We start from the raw sequence: 21,724 nt of genomic DNA, 5'->3' as shown, positions 1-21,724 counted from the left end.
ACACTTGTCACACAATGTTTTTGTATTGATTCAGGGGATAAGAAGGAGAATCGACGAGGATGTTTTGGTGTGGGTAAGACGGTCAACATGGGTCAGGAAGTTGTCGTTGTTGGTGGTGATGGTGTGATAGTGGTTGCTGGTAAATTCTTGGGATATGTTATAGTAGATGAAGAACATGAGCTTGGAAAGTGTGGTTTTGCAAATCCGAGTTTATCTTCCAAGAGTTTGAGTAACCCATATGCTTGATGAAGGGAAGTGGGGTGATGAAGTGCTAACTCGTTTTGAATGTCAGCAATATAGAATTCAGCACAGACAGCTGAGAGGAAGAAATTTAGAAGGGAATTGTTATCATGACCTGAGAGGATGCAATTGCTGACTTTTTCGACCTCTAATTGATAGGCCGAAACAATGGTCAGTTGTCAAAGTTTGAAGTGGATGGCTTAGTAGTTCTCTTATGTGGAAGATCCGAGCAAAGTTCCAAGGCTCGAGAGAATTCCGTCCACGTGCACAACAGGTGGTAGTTAGCTAGATGCTTGTACCGACTCAAGACATCTACGGCGAAGTAAAAGACAACAACAGTAACTCGTTGAGATTGTGTGATGGTATAGTAATCAAAGTAGTTATTAGCTTGGAAAATGCAATCTAGTTCGATGTTACCATAGAAGTTGTATAAGTTGTATAGGGAATTTTTGGTGGTCGGAGGTGGTGGTGGTGGTGGTTTTTGTTGTTGTTGTTGTTGTTGTTGTTGTAAGGATGTTGACAAGTTGATCCAACTTGCTGGTGGTAGTGATGGAGAGACGGATAAGGGTTACCATTTGGTCTTGGAGGGTGGAGTTAGGGTTGTCAGAGGTGGAGTTTGATTAGCATTTGGGAGGCATTGAAACGAGAATGAAAGCACCAATTGATAGCAAGCAAATTTGAGATGGTGAATCTCCCAAGAACAAGAAACTTGGGGCAGTTTTCTGCTTACTTTAACCAAATGTAGGGTACAATTTATAGAAACATGAAAGATGTTGTTCTAGCTAAATTAAGGAAATATACATGCAGGAACAATCGTTAGCTCGTAACTTAATGCAATTAGCTTTTACCGGAAAAGTGGAAGTAGGCCAAGTCTTCAAGTATGTGGAGTTCCATACTTGTGCTTCAATCCTTGTAATGGGATTGTCTCGTTATTTATCTCTTGGGCCTTTCGAACTTGTTTTTTGATGGACTTCAGTTTGTTGACTCTTGTATAGTGGGTTTATGAGCCGTATCACTTCCTCATGGTTGAGTTGACAATGCCCTTGTAGCGCCCAATACCGCCATTGTTGCCATGTAAATAACAAAAAAAAAAATACTGATGACAGCTTCCTGTTACGCCCATTATCACCATTTAATTTTCATACATCGCTACAAAAAATATGGATGAATTTAAATGTATTAGAAGAAATTCTTCTTCGCCAAACAAAAGCTCATTATGTGTGATTGTAGAGTCATAATTGTTCTTTTTCAATAACTAGTTCATATGGCTAACTTCAAAACAAAGAAAAATATATTTTCATTATATACAATTCCATACAACTTGTTTTTAACTATATTTAACTGTAGCAAAATTTATCATTATTTACCATATATTTTCATTATATACAATTCCATCATCTGAAGCCTCGTTTGAACAATGCAAAGTGCGACTTATGGTGTATTGATGCAGCTGGACTATGAAGATGTTTCCTATTATTTAATTTTCTTACATATACAAAAAGAAATACGGCAAGTCAAAATATATACAGTTCATTATGTGTACAAGATTGTAGAGTGATCAACCATGCACCGAAGAAAACAAAATCCAAATTCATAGTGGACACGCACATTAGCAAACAGCCAAACTGAAAATATACCATTAGAAGTGTTTGAGAGTACATGATCAAGACACCTAGTGCACAAGGGTGCTTATTGTAATTATATTTAGGAAACAAGATACCATCTTAAAACATAAAGCAATTATACAAGTTGAACATCAAAACAAAATAACACAACAATTTCACAAACACATCTCTTAGGCTTCTTTATTTTGACAAGGTTACCACGTCGAACACCATGTATGCAGGTTGCAAATACATGATATTTGTTCGCGTTACTAATAGGGATGAAGAATGACACTGAAAGAGTCGAGGTAATCCCCGTAGTTTCCGCTGAATCCACCAAAGCTACCCTTAGCGACTGGCAGCGAGAAACTAGTCCCCTGGGTTGTCCCATATCCTGCAATGAAGGATTTGAAAAATTGGTGGGTTGTCGTCAAGACGAAACCAAGGGGTTTATATGATCTACGACAATGTGTTATTGAAGAAGATGATGATGAGGATGAAGAGGACCAATTCTTTCAAGAAAGTGAAGCGACTTTACCTTCTACAAGTAGTGGTGCAAATGAGGTGGCAGGACCCCTTTCTCATGTAATTGAAGGAGAAATAGAAGAAGTTAATGACAATGACATTGAGAGAGAAGAGGATGAAGAAGTTGATGATAACTTGGATGATTCATCCCAAGATGATATTGAAGATGAAGACAACATATGTGATGATAATTCTGATGATGAGTAATTACTAAAAATGTACAATGAAACAATGTATTTGGAACTATATATTGCCTAATGGACCTTATCAATAACTTTTTAGCTAAAATGATCGTTTTCTTTTTCTATATACATTGCACTTTCATTTATTTATGTATTATAGCATGTTACCTTCTCTTACTTCTATAATTTTCTATTATAATACATACTTGTTCTAACCAATAGTTTATTAATTCTTGATTTTAAGGGTTATCTTTTGACTAATGGCGCCACGAGGAGCCCGTGGTGGTGGTCGCAGTGGTAGTCACATTGGTGGTCGTGATGCTGGAGATAGAAATGCATCTCAATCACACGATAATGCAGAAAGTCAACCTTCTTCTTCAGTTAGAGGATTAAACATCTTGGAACAAGTTCCAAGTAACCCATCAAAAAGGAAGTTCATTGAAGTCGATTCTGAAAACGAGTACTAATGTTAATTTTACAATTGTTTATGAAAATGAATTTACTTGTTAATGATAATACTAATGCTAATTTTTTTAATTATTTATTTTTTGCAAGATTTACGGATCAGATTTCAGTGATCAGAGTCATCACATGTATACTGAAGACGATGTTTGACGGCCCATGGACCTCATGGAAGAAGGTTGACAAAGAACATCGTGATGCAATGTGGGAACACTTCAAGGTTTGTACTTATTATTTTTATGATTTATCAAAGTAAAACTTGGTGTAAAATGAAAAAGATAATTGTATGCGTGATCTACATGTAGGGTTTGTATGACTGGCCCGAAGAGACTGATGTTCTTGCTCGCAAGGTATGGGAAGACTGTATGAAGAAAAGATTTCCTGACATAATGCGAAGAGCACGTGAAGAATCTTTAAAACTTGCCAAAGCTGCAAATGTGAATGCCTCACTAGAAGGTGATTTAAATTTGCTAAAGGACTATCACCCAAATTGGATAAAAAAGGAGTATTGGGAAAAAATGATCAATGAAGTGTGGACCACATCCAAATGGAAACGTTTATCACAATCAGGGAAAAATAACAGAAATAAATTAGAAGATGGCTCTGTTTCCAAACATACCGGGGGTTCTATATCTATTCGTCAACATAAGAAAAGAATGGTAAGATGTTTGCATCTCACCTTAGTTTCCACTTAGACTATTGAGTTTTTGTTTTGTTTTTTAATGTATTACTAATGGATTTTGTAGCAAGCAACACTTAAACGCCCTCCTACAGGAGTTGAACTTTATGTAAGGTTGCACACTAAACGGTCTACTCAAGAGTACATTACACCAAAGGCAGCTAAAGTTAAGGTATTTTCAATTCTTTTGTAGGAAACAAAACTTCCTACTACTCGGGTTAATAACTTTGTTAAAGCAACAAATTGACAGAAAACAAATCTTTCGTAAGTAGTAATCAACTTACAAAAGAAAAGAAACAAATTATTATCTCTAAATGTTTGATCCTCTGCCTAGTTGTAATTAAGTGTTTTGTAAGTAGTAATCAACTTTATGTCAGGTTTGAGTATTAATTAATAGGAGGCTTATGAAGTGGTTCATTCCATTCCTTGATTATGAATTTAATGGAATGGAATGAACCATTCCATTCCTTATTTCATGTTTATGTTTTTTCATATTTTTTTTTGCTATAATAGGAGGCTTATAAAAGTGCTATGGTGGCTAAGTTTGGTGATGATACTAGTTGCCACCCCCTTTTGGATAATGAAACATGGTGTGATGTTTCCGGAGGAGTCAAGAAAGGAAGAATATATGGATTCGGATCTGTGTCTGATCCAGCGAGCTTTTTGGAAGGAACATCTAGTACAATAACATCCCAAGAGGTTCGTTTAATTTTGTACTTTATAAAAATTTCCTATCATAGCATTGTACTTACAAAGTTTCCTATCATGGCATTGTACTTACAAAGTTTCCTATCATGGTATTGTACTTACAAAGTTTCCTATCATGGCATTGTACTTACAAAGTTTCCTATCATGGCATTGTACTTACAAAGTTTTCTATCATGGTATTGTACTTACAAAGTTTCCTATCATGGCATTGTACTTACAAAGTTTTCTATCATTGTCCTTTAGGTTGTCTATGAACGTGTACGAAACGAGATGCGTGGGGAAATGGATGCTAAAGCTGCAGAAATGGAAGCTAAACATCAACAAATGCGTGAGGAAATGGATGCCAAAGCTGCAGCAATAGATGCCAAACAACAACAAATTGATGCAAAATATGAAGCAATGGAGAAGATGTATGCAACCTTGCAAAATATGATGGGAAATTGAAAATTAGAGGTAATATGATGTTAACCATTAATATTTGATGTTTTTGAATGACTTGTTAACCTTTTGTATTTGATACTTTTGATTGTTTTGAATAATGTTTTATAGGAATGAGAACCGAAGATGATTGGATGGACATGAAATGAAGAGAGCAGCTAAAATGTTATTTTGAAGTTATGTTTTGTGAAAACTCATTTCCCGATGCATACTTTGGATTTCTTGGTGCTAAAATGTTATTTTGAAGTTAAACCTTTGGGAGTTTGATGTTATATGGATAGTTTTGGTTTTGGATGTTTTTTGAATGATACTTTGGTAAACTTTGATAGTTTTGGTATTGTAATGTTTGGTTGTATTGTTATTCGATGTTTTTTAGTATAAAAATTTGATGATTGTAGTATTTTTTTTCTTTTAGAATCATAAAAAAAATGATATTACAAGTTCGCGACGGATTGGTGAGAATAAAAAAAGTATTTTAATGCATCAATTTTGCGAGGGATTAGCTACGAAAAAAATATCATGTCTAAAGTTTGTGACGGATCAGCGACAGAACAAATAAAAAATTAATGTATAAATTTTGCAAGAGATTAGCTATGGAAAAAACCATGTCTAAAGCTTGCGACAGATCAGCAACGGAAAAAAAAAATCAGTATATGAATTTTGCAAGGGATTTGCAACGGAAAAAAAACTGTTCACGGAAATTTGCGACAGAACAGCGACGGAATGACTTTATCAAATTTTGTCGCTAATGCCCTGAGTAAATGTATTGAGTGACATTTAGCGACGGATATTCTGTCGCTACATTTGTCGCAAGAAAAAACCTCTCCGTCGCTAAAACCCTCGCTGAGAAATTAGCCACCTATTAATTACCTATGGAGTGAATCCGTCGCTGATCCATCGCAAACAACATTTAGCGACGGAATAGCGACGGATACTTCCGTCTCTAAAACCCATGTTTCTAGTAGTGTAATCACAGTGCAACCGCCATATACTCCCACAGTTCCGCTAATCTCGATGAGGTTCTCATCATCAGCAAATGTAAACTGAAGATATACCCGAATAGATGATAAATGATGTATGATAAAACTAGAAGATAAGTGCAGTACATGTTTAGGTAACAGATGTAATGAAAGCTCACTATACCGTATGAGGTGAACCACCATCACCACCATATGTTTCGGAATGGTGTTTGACATTATCACGATCCTTGTAAGTGAACCTGATTGAATCTACACAGCCTGAGGCGCTGATACGGATCTCGCAAATCCTGCCACTAGGGATGAATGTCCAGGGATTAACTCCACCCTTACCTCCCCACGGTCCAACCTCTACGCCATCGCCTGCCTGCATATAGGGCCGAAACAAAATATAACTAAGAAGTGGAGAAATCTTAGCAATCAACAGATGAAGTACACCAGGTTCACCATAAACCCAACATTTCCAAATATATATGGTGAAAGAGTATACCATGTTTGATCTGAATGTATTCTCAAAGGAAAAGATGAAAGTCGTGGAAAGTCGTGGAAAGTAATAAGTTATACATTTAGCCCCATTAAGAGAAGGACTATTTATAGATCTGATCAGGTAGGGTTTTTAAAGTATAATGGATTAAAATAAAATATCTGGTCTTCCTGTAATGAAAACATAAAAGTTTATATTGATTTACTATGATTTGGTAAATGTAATTCTTTAGTAAAAGATGTTAGGGTGTAGTAATTTAAGGATGAATAGTAGTTTCACATGTGTCAATGTACGGTATTAATTTTTAGAGCACATGCTTGTTAGGTAGTAATTCAATAAGATGACGATAGATGCTTCTGTCATCAATTTTTCAAAGGCTTCCATCACAGATATTTATTCTAACAACCAAGCTTTTGAACACAAGTTTGGAGGTTTTTGAGCACATGTGGGGGATCTTTCTATTTCAATTTTGTACCAATTTCCGGTTGGACCTGCGAAAAAGGGTTATAGAACCGGGTTTTTATGTAGGCGAGGCTTTTGGCTTATATGAAAACTGTGATAGAACCCGGTTAACGAATCAGGTCATATAACCAAAATGGTGCCCAGTTCCAATTCTAAAAAACTGTGTCTTATAAGGTTTGTAAAATACTGCTTCTTTTATAAACAATCGGGACCAATAACATTTAGAAAACCAGGTCCATGTTCCTACGCAGGTAACATGGTCATGATCCTTTGAGGTACAAACTATAAATATATACTAGCTAGTTTCAAGATAATCGACCAAGTTCTTTTTATTTAACTTTTAATAATTTTATATTAAAATTACTTACGATTGTTACATTGCTATATTTTTGCATATATATCAACATCTATTAAGACAAGATCTAACATGACCTATTTACTAAGGATTTCTAGTATGACAGCAATCAACCTTTTATATTGGACTTTCCATAGATGTAAACCACAGCTTCGCATGGCCTCTTGTGTTGCTTCTTGGGCACAATAGTTGTTGAAGAAACAAATGACTTGCTATGGTCCACACACTATATGAAATTGTTCACCGTTTCCAACAAACATGTCTCCTGGAAATTTCCTTTGGCTGCACAACCGCAAACATGATCAAAAAGCTGCACTCCAGAGTCTAATGTTTCGATGGTGGTTATCATGACATTCTAATTTTTTTCAGAAGCTATGAATGCCTTAATCAAAATCCGACCATCATAAAAACCTACGACATGCTCGGTTTGTCAACATATAATTATTATGGAAGAGAAATGCAAATATGTTTGTTTTTTAATATATAATCACCCCTCTTGTCGAACAACCACACGAACACTACGATGTAAAGTGGAAAACCCGAAAGGGGAAAACCACTATAAAAACGACACTCTTATAAACGGTTACAATGCTGATAAGTCTCCAAGGAATAAACGAGAGAAAGAAGATGTTGGAATGAATAAAATAAGACATCTATGTGGCTTTATATAATAGTCTTACAAAGAGTCCTAAACAAACTCTAAAACCTTGTAAATAGGAAACATTCCTAATATATGACTAACTTCATAGCCAAGTTAAAGGTTTAGGATCATTATCAACAAACTCCTTCGTGAGACGAAACCGATCTTCAGCAAAAAAAAACCTTCAAACTTAAGAAGACATAAGTCGAATAATAAGAAGTGCCAAAATCTCTAAGGACTAAACTTTCTCAAATGGCATAGACAGAAAAATTGTGAAAAATCAAATCACCAAAATGTCAACGGATACGAACCTTCAAACTCAACGCAAGTATCTCGAAAATACCTTTAAGGTATTATAAACTCATCAAAGACAATTGTAACGATGCCAACCCGCTTGTGCCAAAGTGTTCTTCATGCCATAGAAATAACATGCCACCGAATACACTCGCAAACTAAATTGATATCTTGCTAAAATAAGGCTCTATCCAAAATTAGAGATAAGATATTAAATAAGTAAAAACTTCAAACCGAATTTCATATGGCATAAACGTCTTTCGACCCTAATACCTTTCAGTATCATAAATTTGAAAAATACCCTATGGTATTAAAATCCTAAAAATATCTTACGGTATTAAATGCTTGAAAACACCTTATGGTATTAAAGTCTTGAAAATACCTTATAGTATTAAATTCTTGAAAATACCTTACGATATTAAAGTCTTGAAATACACCTTACGGTATTAGTTTCTTGATGAATTCAATCTTCAAATATTCTTCAACGAACGAGCGATAGGATCTCAGGATCCCAACACTCCCAAAACCGATAACCTCTTAAAGTCGGCAATACAAAGGACAATAACCCAAAACTATAAAAGAGTTCAATCCACAATAAAATCCAGTTACTTGTGGATGATTCCAAACATCCTTCTCCTCCAAAAAGAATCGAACGTATAATCATAATTACCTCGATCCATAACTTGAGCCATACAACTTATCATCTTCACTTGCCAAAAGGAAAGTATATATGAGTTGTGATGAAAAATCGGATAGGTAGTCATAAAAAATGATTTTAAATAACCTCTAAAAAGGTTAAGGGAAAATCGATTTATAAAGGCCAACAAAATCAAATTATAAGATGCGAAAAATTAATTTATGAGAGCTTGAAAAAAATCAATTTATCAAAGGATGGAAATTGATTTAAACAGACTAAAAATCGATTTAGGGTGGCTTGATGCTTAAGAAAATCGATAATGGTTGTCATTATTGGTAAAGAAATTAAAATGGGCTTAAAAACACAAGGGAAACAACTAAAGTTGTTATAATAGGGATTTAAGAAACATAAATAATAAGGCTAATATAGGGTTTTGAAAAAAAAACGATTATGTGTTTTTTGTATAAAACCCTTAAGAAAAGCAACAAGGCTTTGAAAAAGATTCTCTAGGCTTGTTTATTTGCTTCCAAAAAATAGAACGATGATATCGTTGTTACGTTGGGTTTAGATGAACCGATATAATCAAAGCTTCTATATATCAGTTTTAAAGGAGGATGTCTATGGGGCTCGTATATAGCAGAAAATAAAAGCTCCAAAAAATGATCATAGTAGAAAACGATTGACCTGTAAGAAAGTAGCTTTGACAAACGTGATTTTGTAGTAGGTATAAGGCTCTCAAGAAGAATGATCAAATGGTCGGTAGATACAACCTAGAAAGAGCCCATATTGTTGGTAACATGGCTCTAAAAGAAACAATGATGCTTCTTAACGGCCAATAAAAATGACCAGCTCGTAACGACCATGGAAACACAATTAACTCGAAACGGTGAGGGAACTCGAGAAAGTTGTAACCGGAAAGAAAATCGATCAACTGGAACAGTCATGAAATTCGATCACCAACAGAAGAATGATCCGCCAAAAAACCCAGTCAACTTGTAAGTGTGATTCAGATATTTGACTTCTCTGATACCACTTGTTATAAAATAGACGCGCTTTGATACCACTTATTATAAAATAGATCAATTATTAATGTGAAAAGTATAATCGAACAACTACACGAACACTACGATATTGTAACACTTGGATTTTGTAAGTTTCGTATTTAACCTTCTCATTTAAAAGTTTTGCGTTTTAGTCCTTAAGCTAGTACATGGGGCGTAAAGGTTGGTACACTTAGCGTACTAGTCCGGATTGGATCACACCTTTGTTTCAAGTACGCTGGGCGTACATAGAGTATGCATGGCATACATGTGGTTAATGAAACCCTCATTTTCAGGGTGTTGCACCCTATTTAAACCTTGTGATAGCCTCACTAGGTCATGTTTAGTCAGCCTCCATCCCTTCTTGTCCAGAAAATCGAGCCCTAAGTGAGATCTTGAGAGTTTGAGCCTTAGAGTGTCATTGTGGTGCTTTGTGAAGGAGAAGAAGAAGTGAACCATTTGAAGTTGTGCTTGGAGCTTAAAGATCTGAGATTTGTTCATCATTTGCTTTCCTTGTGAGGTAAAAAGCTTCCATCTTGCTAATCCATGATGTTAGATCTAGTTTGGTGCCATTTTGTGCTTTTTGAGTCCATGGTTTGATTGTTAGACATACACAAAGACCCGATCCGATCCGATCCGGTTTGATTATGTCACGCCCAATCCGATTCAGCCTTTAATCCGAACCGGTTTCAAACCGGTTTTGACCGGATTTGACCGGTTTTCCGAGCCCCGCATCCGATTCGGTGTAATCCGATCCGGATCCGATCCGATCCGAAATCCGATCCGATTTTCTCTATTTTTTTTTTAAATACACATTTTTTGGACTTCAAATATAACACAAAATGCAACATGGGTACATTAAAATAGTTAAAACATACATCAAACATCGAATTAGAAAGAGTTTTTAAACTAGTTAAATAATAATAATAATAAAGTGGCGTTATAACATTTAGCCAAATGGAAATAGTTTTTGTGGTCTTCCACTTCGTGTCGCCTTCATTTAATTATTCTTCAACCGCCACGCAAGTAACTAGGGGTCTCATCAATGCCATATTCTTCATCCCCGTCTTCATCTTCGACTTCATCGTCATCGTCTTCGTCTTCCGGAGGTGTTGATAAGCCTTGTGCATATTCTTCATCCATGATCTCCGGTTCAACATTTTGTGATAGTGGGCCTTCTAGTGATGCCAAGTGTTGTATACGTTCCACAGAATCCAAGTAATCCTTCAAGCAAACGCAAACCTCTACCGCAACCGGGGTAAGATTCGTCCTCAACTTTGATAAAACTCTTCCACTAAAAGAAAAAGCGGATTCCGAAGCTACCGTGGAAGCTTGGACGGTTAGTAAATCACGGGTCATGACGGAGAGAATAGGAAATTGTGCTTCCTTTTCTCTCCACCAAGCCAAAAGATCCAAATTTTTAAATTGTGGTGCACTCATGAATTTTAAAAAGTTTGAACCCATATAAATTCCAAGTTCGCTACTAGGCGTTAATGTGCGTGCTCTTTTGTTTTGCTCCTCCAAAAGGTAGTTATAGAGGTCGATATGAAAATCCGTTCGACCCCCACCACTACCCGATGCACCGCTAGTAGAGTCGGTTACACTTGCAAAAGTGTTTGACATATTGCCATATTTTGTAGCGTAAATGTCAAACAAATTAGTAAAAGTATCATTAAAAATGTTTATTTGGTTACGGATGTAGTTTGAGTTATCTTTGTGCAAATTTAAAGACATAGCAATTTTGGTAATCAAAGCCTCTACACCCGTAACATTGATACATGGGTTTAATGCCGCGGCGCAAGTAAAAAGTGGTGGCATTTCTTTGAAATATTTGACTAGTTTTTGTCTCATTGGTCTCGTAACCAAAACAAATATTTCACTTCTTTGTTCAAAACGTTCCAATTGTGCGGACATCAACCATAATTCATTTAGTAACAACGGACTTGTAGGGTAATACACACCCGATAGAAAAGTGGTTGATTGTTTAAAAACTTTTAACATTTCCACAAACTCTTCCATCAAATCCCAATCATAATCCGAAACCGGGTTTTTTCCTTTTGAAATTGTGTCGTAAAATAATTGCAAAGCGATTCTTTGACGTGTCAAACTTTCAAACATCATGGATGTTGAACTCCATCTAGTGTCACAATCCCAATGAGGACTATATGGAGTTACGTTAATGGAAATGGCAAACATTCGATATTTTTCCATTGTAGCTTTATTTTTTCCAAAAACTCTAGTTAACACAGTTTTGAATTTTTCAATCGTCGAATCTATCATTTTTAAACCATCTTGTACCGCAAGATTAATAATGTGACAAACACATCTAGTATGAAAAAACGAGCCATCCAAAATAGGTTTATATTTTGCAATTAATCTTTTTGCCGCGGCGGTATTGTTACTTGCATTGTCAAACGAAATAGAGAAGATTTTGTCGCGTAAATTATAAGTCTCTATAACGCTTACTAAAATTGCAAATAATCTTGCCCCCGTGTGAGGATGCACAAAAAGTTCAAAGCAATAACTCGTTTGTTCATTACCCAAGTAGAGGGATCTATCCAATGTGCCGTGACACAAAGATAGCTTTTGGGACAACTACCGGCGGAGGACCAAACGTCACAGGTTAAAGAAACACCGGTTTTTATATTTAAAAATCCCAATTGCATATCTTTTTTGGCTATATCCCAATACTTTAAAGCATCACGTCTAAGAGAAGTGCGACTTACTTGCCGGTATTGCGGTTGCATTTTTTCCCGCAAAATCCTTGTTAATCGTGGGTTGTCGAAGTGGTTGAAAGGATAGCCCTCTTGAATCACGAACTTGCAAAAGCTTTCACGAAGGTCATCATTGTTGTAAATGAAGATCGACCCGTCGGGAGTAATATTTGGTTGACTTGGATCGCTTTGACCTTTTACAGCCGGACAAGTTTTTGTTGTATGACTCCTTAACGTGCTATTGCCATCTTTTCCCAAAAACATTCCGCACTTCTTGCATCTCGCTTTTTCCTTCCCGTTCGACAACAAACACAAATCGTAATGTTCCCACACTTCTTTACTCCGAGTGGTTGGTATGATTTTAACCACCGTTGCATCCGAATCTTGACCCGCGGTTGAATTTCTCGAGCTCATTTTTTTGAGTATTATGAAAATAAGTAGTAAATTTTTTGTGTAAAATTGAAATGTAGCAAATGAAAGGTATATATAAGTGTTTAGAAGTGCCAAAAAGTCAAAAAAAGTCAAAGTAGCCGTTTTTTTTAAGTTCTAAAGGCTAGTTTAAAAAAAAAAAAAAAAAATTCAAATTTTCCCGTTTTTTAACGGTAACAAAAAAATCCGGTTTCAAACCGGTTTTGGATCCGGTTCGGTCAAAATCCGGTTCTCGATCCGAGGGTCTAATCCGATTCGCTATCCGAAGTCTCGATCCGGTTTCAATCCGGTGGCCGGTTCAATCCGATTCGGTTCGGTCAAAACCGGTTTTGACCAAATCCGGTTTTCGGATCGGATCGGATCCTATAGCCCAAACCGGTTTTTGTGTGCATGTCTATTGATTGTTGGGCCTCTTGATTCACTCCAGAAGTGATTGATTGTAGATCTAGGGTCCTTTTGGTCCCTTTGTCCATAAAAATGCAAGATTGGAGGTGTTTATGGACTCATCCATGAATTACGCCCCTTTATTAAGTTCTTTTGATCTATAGAACCCCATTAAGCCATGCATGCACATAAAGTTGCCAACTTTACGTGATAAACCAGCTTAAGGAAGTCTGATTTGAGTGTTGGAGTGAAGTCTTAACCGAATAAGAGCTTAATGTGGGAAGTTGGCCAAACTGGGGGTACGTTGGGTGTATAATTCAGTATGTTGCGCGTACAAGCCCCAGAGCGAGTACGCTAAGCGTACAAGCTGAGTACGCCCTGTGTACTCAACAGTGGGCTTTGGAATTATGGTCTTCTCGGAAATGGGCCCATGTTGGACCGTAGTAGTCTTGGGCCTTGTTGGGCCATCAAAATTCTATTGTTAGGTTGTTGATATTTTATTGGACTCTTTGGTTGGAGGCCCATGAAAGGGATTTCGCCCAATTTGGAAAATTGGGCCATATTTGGACTTTGGGTGATTATTTTGGAATTTGGGCTTTTTGGATAGTTGGATTGGGCCTTGGCCTTGGGCCAAGTTGGGGAAAAGGTAAAAAATATTTTACCCTAGTTTGGACTCTTAGTGTGAGTTGGGATCCAATTATTAATTGGATGTTATTTTGTGATTATATCGCAGGGATCTTAGTGGGTTAGCAGTCAAAGTTTTATCTGTGAGATTCAGCAGTCTGAGGTGAGTTTCCTCACTGGGTTCAGTGGGTCGAAGGCACCAATGTCGGCCCATGATTATTATGATAGGATGCTAGAAGTTTGTGTGACTCTTTCATGTGTTATGTGTTGGTATGTATACCGAGCGAGGCCCGATGACTGTACAGTATGCTATTGTTTTGTGATTTTCGCATGTGTTAGCATGATTATATGTTTATATGATTATTTTGTGTATCGGGTGGGGCCCGATGTCAGGTGGGGCCTAATGAATGACAGATCTGTAATCCAAGCGGGGCTCGATGTCAGGCGGGGCCCGCGGCCGAGTGGGACTCGATGTCGGGCGAGGCCTGATGTGGGGTGGGGCACAATATGTGTTTATTTATGTATGTTATGTGGTATTTTGGGGAACTCACTAAGCTTTGGGCTTACGGTTTTCAGCTTCTGTTTCAGTTACTTCCGGAATGAAAGGGAAGAGCCCGGGATGATTGCAGAGCACACACCACCTTTTTCCGCATTTTGAGATTTACTCTTATATGTTTTGATGTAGTGACAGATCTACTCTCAGGTGTGTCTGAACTCAAACTAAGGATTTGGTAAAGTGTTTCAAAAAGAAATGTATTTTTAGAAAAGGGTTGTCTAATACAAGAAAGGGTGTGGTGCATGCAATCAACCGAGCTCAAGTAAGTTTTCCCAAAATACTCATACATGTTATTTGATATGATTTGATCTGTGAATCCTATTGTATGAGCTTGTAGACTTGTATGCTAGTACTGATCAGTCAGTGATAGGATGGCCTGATTAGGTGATGCTTGGTTCTGATTACTTGATGCTCGAATGTTGCTTACTTTGTGCTTTTTAGGAGTTCTCACTAGCTTTAGCTAACTAGTAAGCGAATATGCTAATTTACATATTGTGGAAACTAAATAATTTTAGAAGTTTAGGTTTTAAATCTATTGCGCAGCTCTTGTTTGAGTCCAACCGTTGTAGTGTAAGACCTCTCATTCGAAGAATTATCTGGTTTTGGTGATATTTAATTCTATTCGTGAGCTAGTTAGAGGAAGTTGGCATGAGTTCCTTCTGCAGCTGATGGCAGAGAGTGGTGTGGAGTTTGCCCTAGGAAAACCTAGGATGAGATCTAATGTTGGGTGCCTTATTTTGATGAGGGCTGATCTTATGGATATAAGGTGACTTGGCGGATTCAAGGCAATCCTTGAGGAAAGTACGGATTGATGTGGAATGTTGTATATGCGAGTACTACAGGAAGCAGAGGATCTGTACACGAGTCAAGGAAATCTACGATGAAACCAGGAAGCTTGTAGAGTTTGTGATCCCTCAATATATTCTGATGCGTATTCTGATGGTTTCTATGGTCTATTTTCGTATGGTGACTCTGCAGGATGGACCTGTTGGTAGTTATGGTGTTGGGGAGCGCTCGGGCTCAGGTTTTGGAGTCGGACAGTTGGATGATCAGACGAGGGAGTTCATTTCGTCTGAGATTATGCGTTACATTCTTGAGCAGACTCATGGGATCTTTGGTACAGTCAAGGAGGGCATTCTGGAAATTTTGGATGAGCGGTTGAGCTCATTTCGTTCTGAAATGGTGGCCTTTGTAGGGGCGCATTCTTTGACCTTCATGGAGTTTCGAGCGTGTGGGGCTCCAGACTACTTCGGGGAGAAGGACCCGATAGCGGATGTCGCTAAATCTTTTCGCACCAGCAGTTGTCCTGAGGGGGCAAAGGTCAAACTTGCATCCTGTCTTTTGAAGGACAAGGCACATGATTGGTGAGAGGAGATTGGGCGCTCCGTTGGTGATGAGGTTGTTGATTCCATGTCATGGGATGATTTTGTGACCAAGTTCAGGGCTGAGTTTTCACCAGTGATCGAGGTGCAGCAGTTGGCATGAGGGTTTCAGGATCTCCGCCAGACTACCGAGATGGTGGTTGGGATCACCGTGATGTTCCGAGAGGGGCACTTTTGGTTTCGCAGTATGTGGCGGATGAGGATATGAAGAAGGCAAGGTATCACGAGATGTTAAGGAGCAATATTCGGCAATTTGTGAGCCGATCCAGTTGCAAGACACTGGAGGATATGATATCTAGAGCCCGAGAGAGGGAGATTGATATTGAGATGGAGAGGAAGAGGAAGTCGGATTAGGCTCAGGTTTCAGGGGGATCGGGCAAGAGGCCCAAGGTTCTGGATTCGAGATTGAGATGCCAGGAGGGTCGGAGCCGTTGTGGGAAGTGCGGAAAGTTGCACGAGGGACCGTGTAGGGTGGGTGGTTCGGGCTGCTTCAAGTGCGGTCAGACGGGTCATTATAGCAGGTATTGTACTGCTACCACCAGTACAGGACCTAATCTGATTTGCTTTCATTGCAATCAGAGGGGCCACAAGAAGGCCCAATGTCCGAGTTTGGCTGCAGCAACGCCGGTGTCAGCACCCGCTCCTGCGACTCTTCGGATCACTAACGGCCGCTAAGGAAAGGCGGATGCACCTGTGGTGAGGAGCAGGGCTTTCCAGTTGACGGGCAAGGAGGCTCGCGCGACACCTGATGTGGTGACGGGTATGTATCTTCTCCTTACCTCTTTATTTATATTGAATTGCTGCTTATATTTATATGTTTTATTTTAGGATCGTTCCTCGTGAACGATATTTCTGCTTTGGTATTGTTTGATTCGGGGGCTACCCAATCCTTTGTATCGCTTGCGCTTAGCAAGAGGTTTGATGGAGATGCGGGGGGAGCTAGATTGTCCATTATATGTCGAGATCGCAGATGATATATCTGTTCGGGTTGCGAGGGTTCATCGGGGTTGTACTCTTCAATTGTTCAATGAGGAGTATTCGATCGATTTGGTTCCCATTCCTTTGCGTGGGAACAAAGTTATTGTGGGTAAGGATTGGTTAAGCCCCAATGGGACGATGATCGATTGTGAGCAGCAGTTAGTCCGGATTCGAACCCTAAGTGGGGGAGAGTTAGTGGTTCAGGGAGAGAGAGCTCAGAGTGGGCCGATGTTGTGTTCAGCAGCGAGAGCCAGACGCTATATTCAGCAGGTTTGTTCAGGATTTGTCGCCTATGTTATAGATATCCGGGATAAGGGTAAGGCGACTATGGATGATGTGTCGATTGTAAGGGATTATCCCGATGTGTTTCTAGAGGATTTTCCTGGGGTGCCTCCGGAGAGGCAGGTTGAGTTCAGGATTGATCTGGTTCCAGGTGCGGCTCCGATAGCCAAAGCACCGTATTGGTTGGCTCCTCCCGAGATGCAGGAGTTGTCTACACAGCTGCAGGAGCTGTTAGACAAGGGATTCATTCGACCAAGCAGTTCACCATGGGGAGCATCGATCTTGTTTGTGAAGAAGAAGGATGGGTCTCATCGTATGTGTATTGACTACCACGAGCTGAATAAGGTAACAGTGAAGAACCGTTATCCACTCCCGATGATTGATGATCTTTTTTACCAGCTTCAGGGTGCATCTTGGTTTTCCAAGATTGATTTGTGATCGGGTTATCATCAGATGAGGGTTATTAGATGAGGATGTGCAGAAGACAACTTTTCTCGTTATGGTCATTATGAGTTCGTGGTGATGCCTTTTGGGCTCACCAATGCTCCATCCGCGTTCATGGATCTCATGAACCGCGTGTGCAGGCCGATGTTGGATCTTTCTGTGATTGTATTTATCGATGATATCTTGGTCTATTCCAAGACCTAGGAGCAGCATGAGGAGCACTTGAGGGAAGTGTCGAAGACGTTGAGGATGGAGAGACTTTTCGCAAAGTTCTCCAAGTGTGAGTCCTGGTTGCGCGAGGTGCAGTTTCTGGGGCATCTTGTCAACCAGAATGATATACTGGTCGATCCGGCCAAGGTCGAGGCCATGATGCGGTGGGAGGTTCCGAGGTTTCCATCTGATATTCGAAGTTTCCTTGGTCTAGCAGGTTATTATCGGAGGTTTATCCAGGATTTCTCCAAGATAGTTGTTCCTTTGACTCGGTTGAAAAAGAAGATGGTTACATTTCGCTGGGGGTCTGATCAGCACGAAACTTTTGAGACCTTGAGACAGCGGTTGTGCGAGGCACCGATTTTGACCTTTTCGGAGGGTGTTGAGGATTTTGTGGTTTATTGTGATGCGTCGATTACGGGTTTCAGAGCAGTATTTATGCAGAGGGGTCGCGTGATTCCTTACGCTTCGAGGCAGATGAAGCCTCATGAGGCGAATTATCCGACTCGTGATTTGGAGCTGGGGGGCCGTGGTTTTCGCCCTCAAGATTTGGTGACATTACCTTTATGGGGTCCGTTGTACTATTTACACGGATCACAAGAGACTAAGGTACCTAATGGGTCAACCAAATCTGAATTGAGGCAATGTCGATGGTTGGATGTGGTGAATGATTATGATTGGGAGATCCTTTATCACCCGGGGAAGGCCAATGTGGTGGTCGATGCTCTCAGTCGTAGGGCGGTTGCGACTCCAATCAAGGATATATGTTTGAGGATAACCATCATTACTCCACTTTTGGAGCGGATTCGTGAGGCTCAAGTCGAGGCTATGAAGGAAGAGCACTGGAAGAGTGAGCGTATTGTGGGTCAGGTAGCTTCCTTCGATTATCATAGTTATGGGTTGTTGACTCTTCATAGGCGGGTTTTGTAACATCCCAAAATTTCAGGTATCATATTTAAGTGATTTATAGTCTTCATGACAGAGCAACTCGGCGAGTCGGATGTCCAACTCGTCGAGTAGAGGCGGGTTTTGGCCACGTGGGTTTAGTGACCAACTCGACGAGTTGGCATTGTGTGTGGAAACCCTAGATATTTGGGGTTGGGTCCTATTTAAAGGACCTTAGGCCCTCTTTTCCTCCACCCTTGTCATATTAGAGCCTGTGAGAAACCCTAAACATGTCCCATTCGTTGTGAAGAGAGAGGGAGGGAGAGAGAGAGAGACCAAATTGAGCATTCTTGTGCATTTTTGGAAGAAGATTTGGATAGCAATGTGGATTTGATCGAGGAGGGGCTATGGATCTAGTGTTCTTCTTTCATTAGCATCTGTATGGAGGTAAAAAGTTCTCATCTTGGCCATATATTTTGTTAGATCTCATTTTTGGGAGTTTTTAGGGTTTTCTCCCATCCATCCTGTGTCTTTGAGTTATTTGAACATGGTGTGAGGTTGGAACCTCAGATCTGGACTGTAGGAGGCCTTGAGAGTCCAAAGATCCAAACTTTATTGAGCTAGAGACAAGATCTTGTGCATCTAACCCTTGTTGGAGCTTGTATTGGAACTATGGAGCAAATATGCCATACATAGACGTAAAGATCGAAGCTTTACGTGACATTCGAGCCTTAGGAGACTAGATCTAGAGTTTGGAGTAGTGGATCTGCCTTAAAACGTCTAAATGAGAATACAGAATGAATGGACTCGCTGAGTCAATGAGCTGACTCGACGAGTCGGCTAGGGTTTTCCCCGATGAGTCTAAATGAGAATACAGAATAAGTTGGGTTTTCACGATGTCCTGAGGAATAATGGGGACTCGGCGAGTCAGGTCAACTTGGACAGTTGACTCGGGTGTTGGCTTCTGTTGACTTTTAGGGTTTTGACCAAATGTGAGTAATGGAGACCATGGAGGGGTAGAATGGTCTTTTACCCTTCCCAAGAGTTACAGTGAGGCTAGTATGAGTTTCTTTAGAGTTGTGATTTTAATTAGAGATAATTATCATATGTGTTAGGCGGAGGCTAGATTGGTGATTCGTGTACAAGGTGTATTTTGCTTGCGTGCTTCGAGGTGAGTCTTCTCACTATACTTACCATGAGTGGTATCTATGTGTGACCGGAGGGTCTTATGTGCTTACTTGAGTTATTTGATATTATGCATTTTTTCTGTGTGATATATATGCTATATTCTGTGTTTTACTGAGATAGGACCGGAGGGTCCAAACCGAGTTGTGGGACCGGAGGGTTTCCACTGAGACAGGACCGGAGGATCCAAACCGAGCTGTGAGACCGGAGGGTCCTCACTGAGACACATGACTGGAGGGTCCACACCGAGACGCATGAGACCGGAGGGTCCATGCCGAGTTATAGCCATGAGAGGCTTATTATTTGTGTATGTGGTATTTTGGGGAACTCTCTAAGCTTCGTGCTTACCGTGTTGTGTGATATGTGTTTCAGGTACCTTTCAGGATCGCGGGAAGGCGCCGGCTTGATTGTACACACAAGAGAAAGAGTTATGTTTTGAGGATCCTGGATTTTTAATCAAACATTTATGGAGTTGTATTTTGATAATTAGATACTTGGGATTTTTGTGAAATGTGTTATGAGAATTATGTGATTTTAAAATGAAAAAAATTATTTGAAAATTTATGGTGTTACAAGTTGGTATCAGAGCCTTGGTTTGAGGGATTCGGTTGTACCTTCGGGTGTGTCTGGACTCAAACTGAGGATTTGAGAAAAATTTTCAAAAGAAATGATTTTTCTAAAATGACAAAGAGTTTTAAGAGAAAACGAGTTGGAGCAGTGTGTACAATCAGCAAGAGCCTGAACGGTGATTTCCCAAAATACCCTTACATATTTGTGTTATGAGATGTTTATGAGATATTAGTGATGCATGTTAGAGGATAGGCTAGGTATTTCATATTTTTGGGCTAGAGTTGCCTGATTTGTGATGCCTTGGCCTAGGAGTTGTTGCTATCTGTTATGTGCCTTGAGTATGTGCTAAGTAGGAGTATCGAGCAGGAATCTTTTAGAGAGAGCTTTGAGTAGTGGAGTAATCTAGGAGAGATACCTAGATGTGCTTTTGGAGGAATCTACTGAGAGGGTAGTTAGATGCCACGAGGGGTAGGGTTGCCTGAGTCGGCGATGCCTTTTGAGTTGTTGATAGAGCGAGAGGAGTTATATACCAGAGTGGTTTTACGTGCTAGTGGAGGTTATTCAATGCCCGAATGCTGCTTGCTTTGTGCTTTGTGGAACTCTTGATGATGGGAGTCAGCTACCGAGTGAATATGACGATATTCAGGAGGTAGATGGCTGGCATCATGAGGGGTTCTTCAGCAGCTGATGGCAGAGAAGTGTGAGAACCTAGGAAGTTCCTGGGGAGTGACTCTAGTCAGATGAGTACGCTGATAGAGGAGAGTATTCGCTAGGGAGCGACCATGTGTTTCGGGATTGGTGATCGAGAAGGTTGAGAAGCTACTTAGGAAATCTGGGATGATCCGTGTGGAAAGTATGGGTAGATGTGGCAGGCAGTATGGGCCCGTATTACTGAAAGCAGAGGACCCATACTCGAAACAGGGAGAATTCCAGAGGTTCTAAGTAGCATATTGAGAAGAGATAACATGGTTCGAGTACCATGAGTAGTAGCAGATTGAGAAGAGATAACATGGTTCGAGTACCATGAGTAGTGGCAGATTGAGAAGAGATAATATGGTTCGAGTACCATGATTCGTAGCAGATAGTGCTTCTGAATTTACCAGTTGTCTCGTTGTGGTTGTTCGGACTGAGAGTTGATACGATAAATTGTGGGGCCAGAGGGCCATGTTGGTCGGGCTTCTATGGAGTGTACCTTGAGAGGGATGTTGAGTTAGGTCCCAAGAGACTTTACTGGTGAGATGCCAGATGGAGTCACAAGACTCAGAGATGTGTAGAGATGATGTTTTGTGGAGGATTGCGATCAGAGATGAGCAATCGGTCGATAGTTGAGAGATCACTTTCTGTGATGAGAATT

At 39.6% G+C, this 21,724-nt stretch overlaps 3 protein-coding genes across 3 annotated transcripts; 1 reads left to right on the top strand and 2 right to left on the bottom strand.

Moving 5' to 3' along the window:
• Positions 1-2,811: 2,811 nt before the first annotated feature.
• LOC145139865 (uncharacterized) lies at positions 2,812-5,199 on the top strand. The gene is made up of 7 exons (XM_079073542.1): positions 2,812-3,011; positions 3,107-3,233; positions 3,319-3,672; positions 3,760-3,864; positions 4,206-4,391; positions 4,644-4,853; positions 4,950-5,199. The coding sequence occupies exons 1-6, from the start codon at positions 2,812-2,814 to the stop codon at positions 4,842-4,844; spliced, it is 1,173 nt and encodes a 390-aa protein (XP_078929668.1). The 3' UTR covers positions 4,845-4,853; positions 4,950-5,199.
• A 331-nt stretch (positions 5,200-5,530) lies between these two features.
• LOC145139864 (horcolin-like) lies at positions 5,531-6,188 on the bottom strand. The gene is made up of 3 exons (XM_079073541.1): positions 5,982-6,188; positions 5,709-5,881; positions 5,531-5,591 (listed from the first exon to the last, which is right to left on the bottom strand). The coding sequence occupies exons 1-3, from the start codon at positions 6,186-6,188 to the stop codon at positions 5,531-5,533; spliced, it is 441 nt and encodes a 146-aa protein (XP_078929667.1).
• A 4,550-nt stretch (positions 6,189-10,738) lies between these two features.
• On the bottom strand, positions 10,739-11,938 carry LOC145139863 (zinc finger BED domain-containing protein RICESLEEPER 2-like). Its single transcript, XM_079073540.1, has 2 exons — positions 11,188-11,938; positions 10,739-11,118 (listed from the first exon to the last, which is right to left on the bottom strand). The coding sequence occupies exons 1-2, from the start codon at positions 11,936-11,938 to the stop codon at positions 10,739-10,741; spliced, it is 1,131 nt and encodes a 376-aa protein (XP_078929666.1).
• Between the last annotated feature and the right edge of the window lie 9,786 nt (positions 11,939-21,724).

Source organism: Lactuca virosa, chromosome 9 (genome assembly GCF_052849685.1).
Source record: "Lactuca virosa cultivar CGN04683 chromosome 9, Lactuca_virosa_CGN04683_v6, whole genome shotgun sequence".
NCBI lineage: Eukaryota > Viridiplantae > Streptophyta > Magnoliopsida > Asterales > Asteraceae > Lactuca > Lactuca virosa.
This window is presented reverse-complemented; position numbering and strand designations above follow the sequence as displayed.

What these genes read in the sequence shown, in the direction of transcription:
- LOC145139863 (XM_079073540.1), bottom strand. Translation starts at nt 11,938, where the DNA reads ATGGAAAAATATCGAATGTTTGCCATTTCCATTAACGTAACTCCATAT. An exon ending in CGAACTTGGAATTTATATGG is followed by an intron (nt 11,119 to 11,187) that starts GTTCAAACTTTT and finishes CTTGGTGGAGAG; the next exon opens with AAAAGGAAGCACAATTTCCT.
- LOC145139865 (XM_079073542.1), top strand. Translation starts at nt 2,812, where the DNA reads ATGGCGCCACGAGGAGCCCGTGGTGGTGGTCGCAGTGGTAGTCACATT. An exon ending in CAATGTGGGAACACTTCAAG is followed by an intron (nt 3,234 to 3,318) that starts GTTTGTACTTAT and finishes ATCTACATGTAG; the next exon opens with GGTTTGTATGACTGGCCCGA. An exon ending in GTCAACATAAGAAAAGAATG is followed by an intron (nt 3,673 to 3,759) that starts GTAAGATGTTTG and finishes TGGATTTTGTAG; the next exon opens with CAAGCAACACTTAAACGCCC.
- LOC145139864 (XM_079073541.1), bottom strand. Translation starts at nt 6,188, where the DNA reads ATGCAGGCAGGCGATGGCGTAGAGGTTGGACCGTGGGGAGGTAAGGGT. An exon ending in ATGGTGGTTCACCTCATACG is followed by an intron (nt 5,882 to 5,981) that starts GTATAGTGAGCT and finishes GTATATCTTCAG; the next exon opens with TTTACATTTGCTGATGATGA. An exon ending in GCGACGGATTCACTCCATAG is followed by an intron (nt 5,592 to 5,708) that starts GTAATTAATAGG and finishes ACATTTACTCAG; the next exon opens with GGCATTAGCGACAAAATTTG.